The 13235-nt window shown below is 46.4% G+C and overlaps 1 protein-coding gene across 1 annotated transcript in view; it reads right to left on the bottom strand.

Annotated features, from left to right (window-relative positions):
* The window catches only part of LOC121284978 (sperm-associated antigen 16 protein), a 1312939-nt gene that overhangs the window by 1193704 nt on the left and 106000 nt on the right, over window positions 1–13235 (bottom strand). Inside the window, exon 7 of the mRNA XM_041201017.1 lies at window positions 7219–7336. Within this exon, the coding sequence (XP_041056951.1) occupies window positions 7219–7336 (118 nt within the window). The remainder of the gene's footprint in view (window positions 1–7218; window positions 7337–13235) is intronic.

Below are 13235 nucleotides of genomic sequence, written 5' to 3'. Positions count from 1 at the left end.
CTGGAATTCTCTACCCCAGAGAGTTGTGGAGGCTAGATCACTGAAAGTATTCAAAGAGGAGGTAGATAGATTTTTGAAATATTGGGGAGTTGAGGGTTATGAGGAGCTGGCATGAAAGAGGAGTTGAGGCCTGGAGCAGATCAGCCATGATCTTATTGAATGGTGGGGCAGGTTTGAGGGGCCAAATGGCCTACTCCAGCTCCTATTTCTTATGTTCTTATGTTCTTAAGTCATAGCCCGGCACTTGTGTGGCGTGAATGGTACTTGCCACTTGTCAACCCAAGCCTGGATATTTTCCAGGTCTTGCTGCATTTAGATATGGACTGCTTCAGTGCCTGAGGAGTCGCTAATGGTGCTGAACATCATACAATCATCAACGAACATCCCCACTTCTGACCTAATGATGGAAGGAAAGTCATTGATGAAGCTGATGAAGACAGTTGGGCCTAGGATACTGCCCTGAGGGAGTCCTGCAGTGATGTCCTGGAGATGAGATGACTGCTCTCCAACAACCACAACCATCTTCCTTTGTGCTAGGTAAGATTCCAACCAGCTGAGAGTATTCCCCTGATTCCCATTGCATCCAGTTTTGCAGGGACAAGGCTCTCATCACAAAGGAGGGATGCAGTGCTGTGAGTCCCCTCACCTGAGCACTTACTGAGGTCTCAGGTGCTAATTCCAAATGGTGATTTCTGGCGGGCAATAGAGCCTTTGAGCATGCTCTCAAAGCACACATCGTTGCTTCGGATAATGTAGAGGAGAACAATGGGATAGGAGTGAGGATGTATTGAAGCTGAAGCATGCTCTTTATTAGCAATGACACGTGCCCTTGAGGGCATCGTGGTGCCTGAGAATTTTGGACTTTGCAAGGGCCAGGGCTGGCCATGAGGACACAATGTCTGTGTTAAAGAAGAGGCATTTTAATGTCTGGCAGGCAAGTGTTTGACGTCATCATGCTCAGGTGGTCTGTATCCATATTAAGGTGAGTATAAATGCAGCCCAGGATCTCTAACTGAGAGTGGTGGATGTCAGTGTGATTTGGAAGAATGCACCACAGGTGATTGAGTCATCTCTAAATGGATTCACAGCAATGGAACATCATCAGCTGCCTTGTATGAATTATCTGATTCACCGTCAATGTTACACAGAGTGCGTTGCCTGAGATCGATCTCCTTGAGCAGCCTTGTCAGATTGAAAGCATATAGCTACGAGCTGACTGAGGATCATGCGACAGTTCCTGCCTCTTGTAGGGTGCCATGCAACTGGGATGCTGGAGAGATATTTGAAGAGACACTATCAGCATTAGTCTCTAAAGGTCCTCTTTCTGTCAATGACTCATCAGTGATTGTGGGTTCAAGGACTTTGTTTCCATGTCAGAAAGTATTCACCCCTGAAATGGTGGCCAGTGCAGGGTGCGTACGAATGAGCGCCCCCCCACCAACATGACCTAATACCACGACATTGCTTTAGCCAGGTACTTCAATGTGCTGCTTTCAGCCCAGGTTCTGGGATCCCCATATACGGCACTTAATACTGCATATTTTTGGAATAAACATGAGGATAAATGTTTAATCAGAAAAAGAGATTATTTGAGGGGGGCCTGAGGCTTCACTTCTGTGAGCCATCCAGCACCAACTTTCTAACAGGCTTCTGAAACTTGTCCGGTCACCCAGTTGCTCTGGAATGCAGTTTGTTATAACTCTGGGGAATTTCCACACTGCAAACAAGGGGTTAAAAGGAGATCGATTAGTGCCACCTTGCTGGGTTAGTCTCGCATGAATGGGCATCATTGCTTCACTTTCCCGATTCCCTGCAATGTCATTGAAAGACTCCTAAAACGTCTCAGCTCTGCATCTCTCCTCATTTGGGAATGCACAGTTCATTTGGGTGCCCCTTTACTTGGTCTCCCCTGAGTGCATGCACCTGCCCTCCAATCTGCCTGCAGAGCCCTCACTAGTAGTGCTTCTCCTCATTTTAATTTTGTACTGCGTCATCACTGCAAATTGGAAGATGGTGGTGCAGAACTCTCACTACCAGACCAGCTTGGACCCTCCCTTGTGTGAGTATGGAAACCCCTTTCATCGTCTCGAAGGAGCTTAATGTTCAGGTTTCCCTCCCTCACAGACTCTCAATCCTCTCCCTGTATTCCTTGATCCCATCGTGTTTTAGGTTCATATCCATTTGTTAGCCCTTGAACATTTTGAAGCAGATGTGCCTATGCCCCATTTGAACCTTACCCTTCCCAACCTTGAGGCCACTTACAGAGTCAAACATATACCCCACACCATTAGATACCCCCACAATGCCTTTTTCCCATCTGTAGGCAGCAGATATCTCCCCTGACTGAGTGTGCCAGCTGCAGCCCATTATGAATACAAAAACCCCCATGGACAGAGACATGTGATGTTATGACCATGCCCTGTGCACAACATGCTAGCACGACTAAGACTGGCCTGACATACCTTCCCCCTTCCTGGACAGGGACAAAGGCAGTCTTTGCAAACTCAACAATGTAAACTGAAGCTCCCATTCTGGCCTCAAGTGGCTTAAGTCAATTTGTAACATTCTCTCTCCCTAAACTGTTGCTGAGGACAATAACTCCTGCACCCTCCCCCTAGTTATGTTCTGAGTGCAACCTTTCCCATTCGTACCCCCCAGTGGAGCCTTCTCCTGCTTGAGGCCAGTTGCCTCCCTTCCCCAGTGCAGTCCTAACCATGCAGCCCCTTTTCCCGTGTTTTGATCCCAGCTGATGTTACTGCTGGACAAGTCAGATCCCAGGGTGGAACCTGGTTTGATAGATCCTAACTTTTATTTTTTGTCTAGGAACATGGAGAATGGCTACTGAACAGGGTCATAGGAGTTAACTGATAAACTTTTAACAAAAAAAGTTTATTAAACAAGAAAAGATTAACTATATTATTATACTCCTTTACCCACAACTATACCTTTACAGATATATAGAGATTCATAAGGATAACACAAATTACAAAAGCTATACTCTTATGTTCACAGTGAGTACACCATCCATGTAAGCCAATAAGTGACCAGACACTCCACACTTTGAAATGAAATGACAGATGCCACCCCAAACAGATGCTATGAATCTCTCATCAACTCCCCCACAGATACTTGTCACACTGTGAGCCAACTGGTTTCACTGAACTCCACCTTTCACAAGAGGGTTTACAATCTCCACTCCCAAATAATGCTTTCTCTCGGATGCCTTCCACAAAGGTTCACCTCCAGGGTCTTGAACTCTCCTTCCAATGTTCCTCTCCCTGGATCGCCACGTGCATTCAAGCTTTGCCTTCCACGCACTCTCTCTCAGATACTCAGCTGTGTCAACAGAACACCACTGCTTCACATGCCCAAGGTAAGGACTCACCAACCTTTAGCTGTTTCTTCAGATCTTCTGGCTTCTCACAAGCCTATTTTGCTTTAAGTCTGTGTTCTGCAAGTTTCTCTCTTTAAACTTGGAGCCTACCTCTGGTCCTCACTCTTAAATTCACTTAACAGGACCTTTTCCAGAGTCCTGTTCTTTTCCTTTGACTAGATGGACTTCTTGGGACCCCTCCTTTCTGTCCCAGTCCTTGGCTTTGGGACCTTTCTGTTCTTTTGGGAAATCTGCTTTCTGCAGTTCCCTCTGCTATGTCTAGCTTCTTCTGGCACATGGTTTCAACTAAACTAAAAAACTGCTGTTCTGTTTCTTTCTGTGTTTGTGGGCCCCCTATTGCTAGGCAACAGCCCAGTTTTTCTACTTCAAGTGTCATAAAACCTCATCAGAATGCAGGTATACAAACAAATCTACAGACTTTCAGGCAACTTTTAAAATGAAACTCAAGTTCACCCTTTCTCAACCCCAATACAGAAACACAAGTTAAACTTAAACTTAAAGCTAAAACTCATTCCTAACACCCATAAATACAAAGATCAAAGCAAAATAATGTGGATGCTGGAAATCTGAAACAAAAACAAAAATTGCTGGGAAAAACTCAGCAGGTCTAACAGCATCTGTAGAGAGAAAGACAGAGTTAGAAGTGTCACACAGACTCGAAACGTTAACCCAGTCTTTCTCTCCACTGATGCTGTCAGACCTGCTGTGATTTTCCAGCAATTTTTGTTTTTGACCCATAAATACAAATATGATTTACTTAAACTATCTCAAGTTCCTAACACCTGCCTGAAGCCCATTATCCCCTTTCCCCAGGTCAGCCCTAGCCCTGCAGCACATTAAAAGCCACATCCACCTTACTGCTGATCTGATAGGTAGAGACAAGTCTGACAACCCCCTAAAAGCAAGTTGGTGCTGCCTATGAAGCCTGGCGCTGATTCCCACGAGCATTATGTAATGCAAGATAGGCAAACTAACCTCGAATTTACGAGTGAAGTGCCGATCGCCAGGTGCACATCGCTTATGTACCATTGTGAAACACGTCACTCTAATTGCATGCCGATGTGTCTGGGCGATCCAGCGTGGGGGGGATAATTCTGGCAAGAAGCCCTTATAATGAGATGTAAATGTATTGAAATGACTTTCCCGATGTGCCGTGGCAGGAAATGCAGCCCACCATTGATGACTGGAGCGCACAGTCGTGATTTGGCTTTATGACAAAGTAAAGCCAACTTTTGGCCTTCTCGCAATATTTTCTGCTCCCGTCTGCCATGACGCCTGCTGCAAACGGGAATGAAAAATCCTGGCCAATAAGATGGTTATGTTTCAAACTGTCTCTTTTTATTTAAGTTAAAACATGATGCCCAGGAATGGGGGATGGTGTGAAGTTGTACTGAACTGTGCCCAGCAACAGGTCCATGTGACCTGGTTGTCATGGGCAGAGGCGCCCAAGTCAAGCACTATTGGAAGTCAGGTGCGAATTGGGCACAAAGGGAGAAGCAGCGGCCTTTCTAAATGTATTCACACAAACCTGGATTCTAGTGGAGCCATGGAGACCCGGTGGCATATCCAAAATGGCTGATGGAGCACGGATCGAAAATTCCACCTCATATCCAGCAGAAACCATTTTGTTAAGTTGGATGGGGGAAACAGGGACAAGACGTAACTCCCATATGTGGGAAACCCAAACTCAGCAGAGCCCTTTGAACTCAGCTGACTGTTTAATAGGTGGATATCCATTTACCGAATCAGGCAGCAGAAGACATTCTATAAATCACAACTATTTTATTGTTAAACTATAGTTCAGTACAAATATCAGTTTCCACTCTTCCCTTCTCTGTCCTTTTCCTTTACAAAAGCAAAAACTCCTTCCCTGGGGCAAAACCTAGCTCTTATGTACAGGTTTCAATGAGCATCACCTGCTCTCAGTTCACTCTGAAGCTTGTCCTGGTTTACACTTAAAGGGACTTGCATTTATAACATTGTCACTGAGTTCAAATAAACACCATTTTCAATGCAACAAGGGCCTTACCCTGCAAAGTGGGAGTTACAAATCTTTAGAGTAGTAGTAAATGTTCCTGAAAGGACAGGTAAGGTTTAAAGAACTGTCAAGCTGTCAAGTTATTTAAATGGACAGCCCTTTAAATATTGAAAAAAAGCAGGGTACCTGTGTCTGTGTGAGTTGAAAAAATCAGTTTCAGCATTTTCAATCGCTGTTTGTTGACATAAACCTAAGTGCTGTCATTATAGCATTATAGATGCTTGGTTGAGTTTCACAATCTACAGTTATCACTGTGGGGGTACGGTGGTGGGGGGGTGGTGCGCAGTGGGGGGTGGTGGTGGTGTGATGTTGCAAATTTGCAGTTTTATTGACTGCCCAAAGAGGTTATTAAAGGATTAGATGTCATTTATGTGGGGTTATGAATACAAGTTTGTTTGTTTTGACAATGGATTAAATACTTGGTGATATAAATATTTTCAATGGGCTTTCATGAATGGGAGTGTTTTTATCTCATGTACTCCAATAAACATTTAGAATCTTTTAATGTCATCTCAGCATGGCTCTTGTGGTCTGCTCATGGTGTATACGGGGTGAGTTGGCATGAAGGGCGTAAGGGCAAAGGGTGGTAGGTCATGAGTTGGCACTAAGTTGGCATAGGGGCTATAAGGGACATGAGGGTGGATGGGGCATGGGTTAGCAAGGAGAGTATGAGGAGTCATTGGGGTGGGTAGGTGGCATGAGTTAGCATGAGTTAGCGTGAGTTGCCATGTATAAGCATGGGGAGTAGATGGGGGTTTGAGGGGGTGTGACAGTTGAGGGCTAGAGGCCCTACTATTTAAGAAAGCAACTGAGAGAAAGTCCCAGAGAACTGAGTTGGGACTTTTAAACAGCTCGCTTCAGCACTTGACAGCTCCTGTGACCGCCTCGGATCTACATCTGATGGTGGCTGTCCCAAATCCATCCTGCACCTGCCCCACGGAACCAAGGTCCAACCATCTGGGGCACTTTTTCCCTTAGGCCTGCTACCCAACTTGGAAGCAAAAATCCAGGCCACAGACTCTCATAGTTAGCCAGATTGAAAGATTTGGGGAAGAAGACCTACACAGGTGCTGTTATGCTAAGCAGAAAAAAAAGACAGCTTTTGGGTTAATCACCAAGCAAAGGGCTGGTGCGGATGGAAACCACGTTCAAGGACGCAAGGATTGTGAAGAGTTAAAGACCACAAATCACCAGAGGGAGCCTTGCAATGGGAAGTCCATTTGATTATGCTCAAAGGGTTCAATGGGACCTTGGAAGATTCACCCTGGTGAAGCAGGGAGAAGGGATCCTGTTGGAGGTACAAGGAGCTTTGGGCTTTAAACGTAAGGCTACACGTCTAGATAGTGTGATGTGATGCATAAATGCGGCATGGGATTTTCGGTTGTGTTAAGACACTGCTAGGGTATACCTTTTCTGTAGCTTAGTGTATTAGTTGCCTACAAAGTAATACTTAGTCGATATTGATTTTAGCTTGTTTCTACAAAAAAATCATAAAACGTGAAATCTTGTGTGATCCACTGAGTTGGTCACTGGTAAATTAACTTCTTTTTAAAAAGCTACCATAACCTTTTTGAGAGGCACATAGGACGTATGGTAACTTCCGCAAGGAAAAAGATGATAACATTCATTTAATATATTAAGTGCTATCAAGAATACTTGCTGAAAATTATTGGGATATAACCTAGAATGCTGCAACACAAGTATCAAATTGCAGCACTCTGAAAGAATGGAAGCAAATAGCAATTTCAAATTTTATAAGTGTCTCACAAGCAGTACAATTACATACCTGCACAAGAGCTCTGTCTTTCTCCAAGCCTGTCAGCATTTTTTGCTTCATTGCAGTGTTGTATTTCTCTTTGATCTTGCTTAGGGTAGGTTCAAAGGATGCATAGTGCTTCTTAAGCCTAAAAGATCACAAGCAGATCATTAGCAGATCATATCTGACTCAGGATCACAAATACAACTTTCCACTCCCAAATGTCCTGAAATGCCCAGAGACATCCTCAAAATTGTTTTCAGCTGTGAACTCTAGGACAACAGAAAAAATCAAGGCCAAGAGCCATAGGTACTTCAAGGTAGCACATCAATATAGAAACAAAATGTTTACACTTATCGGTGAGTTCCTACCAAGTGCTATAGTAAGACACAAGAATCAAAAACATTCAGACTTGTCAAAGGCTGAATGAAGCTTATGTTCAAATGACCACAAGAGTAGCCATCTTATCTTGCCTTAAAATCCAACATGGTGACTTATATAAATTCTCACAGATAGTACTAATGCTTGTCTCAGAGGTCTTACAGGTATTTACAAATTAATAAAAAATGTCCCTACTAATGGATCAATCTGACCGTAATCCCAAGTATTTATGGGTTATTCATAGACTCATACCCATCCTACCGGCAAGACAGACCCACCACAGGTGGCAGCACAGTGGTATTCAGTTGGGAAGGAGTGACCCTGGGAATCCTCAACATTGATTCTGAGCCACATGAAGTCCCATGACATCAGGTCAAACATGGCACGAAATCCTGCAGATTACCACCTACCGCCCTCCCTCAACTCATAAATCAGTACTCCTCCATGTTGAACACCACTTGAAAGAATCACTGAGGGTAGCACACGGTAGCACATTGTCCATCACCAAGGGTGGCTTGGTAGCACTATTACTGACCGAGCTGGTCCAGAAGAACATAACCACCAGACTTGACCTACTTCAGGCAGTGAGAGAACCAACATGAGGGTAAAAAATACATAGAAACATAGAGAATAGAAGCAGGAGTAGGTCATTCAGCCCTTAGAGCCTGTGCTGCCATTCAATATGATCATGACTGATCCTTTATCTCAACGCCATACTCCCACTCTCTCCCCATACCCCTTGATGCCTTTAGAGTCTAGAAATCCATCTATTTCTATCTTAAATACATTCAGTGAAATGGCCTCCACAGCATTCTGTGGTAGAGAATTCCACAGGTTCACCACCCTCTGAGTGAAGAAGTTACATCTCATCTTAGTAGTAAATGGCCTTCCCCGAATCCTGAGACTGTGGCCACTTGATCTAGACCTCCCAGCTAGAGAAAACTTCATTCTAGTACCCAGTCTGTCCAGCCCTGTCAGAATTTTATATGTTTCAGTGAGATCCCCTTTCATTCTTCTAAACTCCAGTGAATGCAGGCGTAATCGACCCAATCACCCCTCTTAGGACAATCCTGCCATTCCTGGAATCAGTCTGGGAAACCTTCGCTGCGCTCCCTCTGTGGCAAGTATATCCTTTCTTAGGTAAGGAGACCAAAACTGCACACAACACTCCAGGTGTGGTCTCACCAAGGCCCTGCACAGCTCCAGTAAGACATCCTTGCTCCAGTACTGAAGTCCTCCCACAATAAAGGCCAACGTGCCATTAGCCTTTTTAACTGCTTGCTGCACATGCATACTTGCTTTCAGTGATTGGTATACAAGGGCACCCAGGTCCCTTTGTACATTAACATTTCCCAATCTATCACCATTTAAATAATATTCTGCCGTTCTGTTTTTCATACTGAGGTGGATAACTCCACACTTATCCATGTTATACTGCATCTGCCATGTATTTGCTCACTCACTCAACTTGTCTAAGTCACCTTGAAGTCTTTTAACATCCTCCTCACCATTCACATTCCCACCAAGGTTCATGTTGTCAGTAAACTTGATTATGTTACATTTGGTTGCCTCATCCAAATCATTGATTATAAATTGTGAATAGCTGGCACCCAAGCACTGATCCCTGTGTACCCCACTAGTCATCACCTGCCACTCTGAAAAAGATTCATTTATTCCTACTCTCTGTTTCCTGTCCGCTAATCAATTCTCAACCCATGTCAATGTATTACCCCCAATCCCATGTGCTTTAATTTTGCACAGTAACCTCTTATGTGGTTCTTTATCAAAAGCTTTCTAAAATCCAAATACAAGCCACATCCAATGGGTTCTCCCTTATCTATTCTGTTGGTTACATCCTCAAAAAAAGGCCAGTAGGTTAGTCAAACATGATTTCCCTTTCATAAATCCATGTTTACTTTGTCTACTCCCTTTGATGTTTTCCAACTGTCCTGTTATCACATCATCTAGCATTTTCCTTACTGTTGATGTTAGGCTAGCCGGTCTGTTATTCCTTGGTGGGCGCTAGATCTTCAGGTAGAATGTTGGAGCACTGAGGTGAGGGCACTTCACATTTGCTTGAGGAGCAGGCAGCGGCAGACAGTAGCCAGGGCGCCTATAGTTGGAGGACTGCTGGAGACCAGGAAGATGCTCAGTCGAAGGCAGATGATGAGCCTCTGGAGTCATTCATTACGTGGCAGATGCTGGATGTCCAGCAGGATGTGCAGGAGGATCTGGCGGAAATCCATGAGGGTATGCATGCCATGATTCCTGTTGCGGAGTCCCTCGCGGCTGAGTGCACTACCTCCTCCATTGAGAGAGTGGAAACTCTCATGGAGAGGCAGCTCCAGGAACAGAATCAGGGGCGGGATTTTCCTTTATTGGGCAGGCGCGGACGGCGGGCCCAGGAGCGGCCACGAAACCAACCTCTGCCTAAGATTGGGCCCCGACCATGATATCACGCTGGAAGGCCAATTAAGGCCTGCCCAGTGTGAAACCCGGCTCCGTACTGGCTGGGAAGGGCCAAGTGGGTGCGGGGACCTGTTGGCCACTGGGTCCAATGGTGACCCGACGGCCGGTTTAAAAGTGGATCAACCAGCCCCTGGAAGGCTGCCACAGAGGACGTCCCCTGAACCTTCGCATTGGACCCAAGTGCAGCTGCACACAGCAGGCGGGGGAGCAGGTCAGATGTACGCTCAGCCACCGCACCCCGCCCCTTCTCTAATGAGTGTCGCAGCATCCTCCTGGAGGGGTTGGCTGCCAGGAGGGAGACCCTTGTCCCCAAGGATGGGTGTTTGCGCGGAGGAGGCCAATGAACCTCACCAAGTGGGCATGGGAGGAGATGGGAGCGCTGGTCAGCAGCCGTGACATGTTGCAGTGTTCCTCGGTGCAGTGCTGGAAGTGCTTCAATGAACTGCTGCACTCAGGAAGGGTACCATGTTGGCATGTGTCAGTGTTCAGCTGTGTTACGGTCTGACCGTCCCCCCATGGACCTCAGGGATGCTAGAATCTGAGAGAAAACTGTCAATCATGCTGGAGCTGGTCAAGGAGGTGAGCCCTGGCTGCTTGGGCTGAGTGTCTGCAGCCTGAGGGCGACAACTCAGAAGTGCCCTGCCAGGTGCTCCTTAGCTGGTGTTGGCCAGGCTGCAATGGGGCTGCATGTACAGAGTGGACTAATCAATGCTCCTCTGTTGTTTCAGGAGAAGATTGCCCACTACAACATAGAAAGGTCACAGCCTCCTAATCCTTTCAATGTATGAGCAAAATGCCCTGGAGTTTAAGAGCTGGCATGCCCTACGTGCAACCGGGTGTGGAGAGGTAAGAGCGCCAGAAGGTGAGTGCAGTTCACACAGGTATGAATTTCGTTTGTGCAACCATTCTAGCGTATTCTTTTCATCGGTGTGAGCCTCAAACCTGGAGTGCCCATTGATCATTGGAAGACGAGGGCACCATGATGCAGATCTCCGTTGCCCCACCAGGATGCCTAGCATGCACAGTAACAGTATGATGACTTTAACTAATGACATGTCCTTCTTTTCCCTTTTAAGTTTGCCAGCAGACGTCCAATCTCCAGATCCCAAAAGGCCACCCCTGACACCAGAGGACCACCGAGCATCATTTGCACGGGTCACACCTGCTCTCTGAAGCAGGCACGAGCGCAGATACCAGCACCTCGGTAGGCATTAGAGCAGCAGCTAGTATGTTGGTGCATTTTGGTGAGGGCACTTCACAATCACTTGAGGTGCTGGCGGAGGTGGAGAGTGCCCAGGGTGTCGGCTGTTGAAGAACTGCTGGAGACCAGGGCGATGCTCAGTCGAAGGCTGATGATGAGCCTCTGGAGTCATCCATTAGGCAGCAGAGGCTGGATGTCCAGCGAGATGTGCAAGAGGATCTGGTGGAGATCCATGAGTGTCTGCTTGCCCTGGTCTCCGTGATGGAGGAGTCTATGCAGAGCGTGAGCACTGTGTAGACCATTGTGGCTGAGCGCTTTGCCTCCTCCATTGAGGGAGTGACGATTCTGATGGAAAGGCAGCTCCAGGGACAGAATGAAGGGTTCCTGGAGTTATGCTTGGACTCGCAAGCCCTCACACAGGCAATGACGTCAGGTGGTCAGTGCCAGTGTGAAAGATGGATGAGGCACCCAGTTACTGGCATGGGGTCCCTACCCACACAATCAGAGCTTGTCTCAGGCCCAATCATCTGGCCAATGGAGGTCACGCTCTCCCTTGAGAGGCAGAGCTTCCTTCGGCATTGCACCTCGGACATATTAAGGTAGCTGCATCATTGCATGTAAACACTGGCAGCAGGATAGTGACATCTTCTGCGGACCCTTCCACCTTAGATACCTGGTGGCACTGCACCCCTTGTGCCTGCGCCTTTCCTCCCACAGGTCCCTCCCCTGGAAGCTGCACTGGACACCTGACCTCTTTTTTCTGCCCCTCTCTTCCTCCTCAGAGGAGATGCCTCCAGTGGAGACCACAATCCCAATTACCAGGGCAAGGGAAGGATATCTGATACATGGATGGGTCCACACGGTCTGAATCCTCTGGGGACCTGGTAGACAGCAATGAGTCCTGACATGAAGCCTAGAAAAGCTAAGAATGAAGCTCAGAAGGGATATGAAGCGGTCAAGTTCAAATAAGCAACAAGCAGCAAACTATCTCTGAAACCTTTCACTACTCACATTGACAATGCTGCTGAACCTTTTTATCCCATCCTTGGCTGAGGTTTTGTCTGTGCGACGAGTGTGGAATTGCATGGGAAAGTAAAATCAGCTCCAGCTGGGTTTTTAATGGCCTTAGGTGGCCTCTTAATTGCGGCTGCCTCAGGCAGCTGAAGGATTTTAAAATGAAAAATTAACTTTTTACAAATTATATAAACATGTCCCCACATGACTCAGTCACATGATAAGGAATATGTGAAAAAGGATGTTAAAATTTTTTTATTGCTTTTTCAGCAACAGTTGGAAACCTCATCCCGCCCGTGGATGAAGTTTTGTAAAAAATGCAAAAATCTCCTGGCCTATTCGCCTGCCTGCCAACTGAATGGTTGAGGGCGGGCAACGAAAAATGCAACTTAATTAATTACTTAAGGGCCTTAATAGGCCTCTTAATTGTCGCCTCTTGCGCACGCCCACCGACCGAAAGATCGGGAGTACACGATGACGTTGGGACGCTCGGCCGATGTCATCACGCACTATTTCACTCCCATTCGGGTCGGGCACACGCCCGCCTGTGAGACGAAAATTTTTTCCCACACACACACACACTCCCAATTAACGGCCAGCCAATGTGAAATGCGCACTGAAAAGCTTAGTGCTGCCTGGGTGGCGGGCGATGATGTCACCACAGGGAGCTGCAGACCTGCAAATAATAAAATAAAACATAACAAAGCTGGAAAAAATCTCCATGCAGCACAATCAAGCCCCTGAAAGCATACCTCATGATATGCTCTCCCCAGGTATTTATTTTAATTTTATTTCCCAACAGAAATTTCATCCCGTCCTGGAATAAGGTTTAATGAAAAATGTAAAGGCCATCTGGCCAATTCGCCCGTCCACCATCTGTAAGGTTGGACAGGCCACGAAAAATCGCGTTCCATTGCGCTGTTAATGGGCTTAATTGCTCACTTAATTTTCGGTGGGTGTGTTTTCGACTGCCATGCATGCC

Source organism: Carcharodon carcharias, chromosome 12 (genome assembly GCF_017639515.1).
Source record: "Carcharodon carcharias isolate sCarCar2 chromosome 12, sCarCar2.pri, whole genome shotgun sequence".
In the NCBI taxonomy this organism is placed as follows: Eukaryota; Metazoa; Chordata; class Chondrichthyes; order Lamniformes; family Lamnidae; genus Carcharodon; species Carcharodon carcharias.
This window is presented reverse-complemented; position numbering and strand designations above follow the sequence as displayed.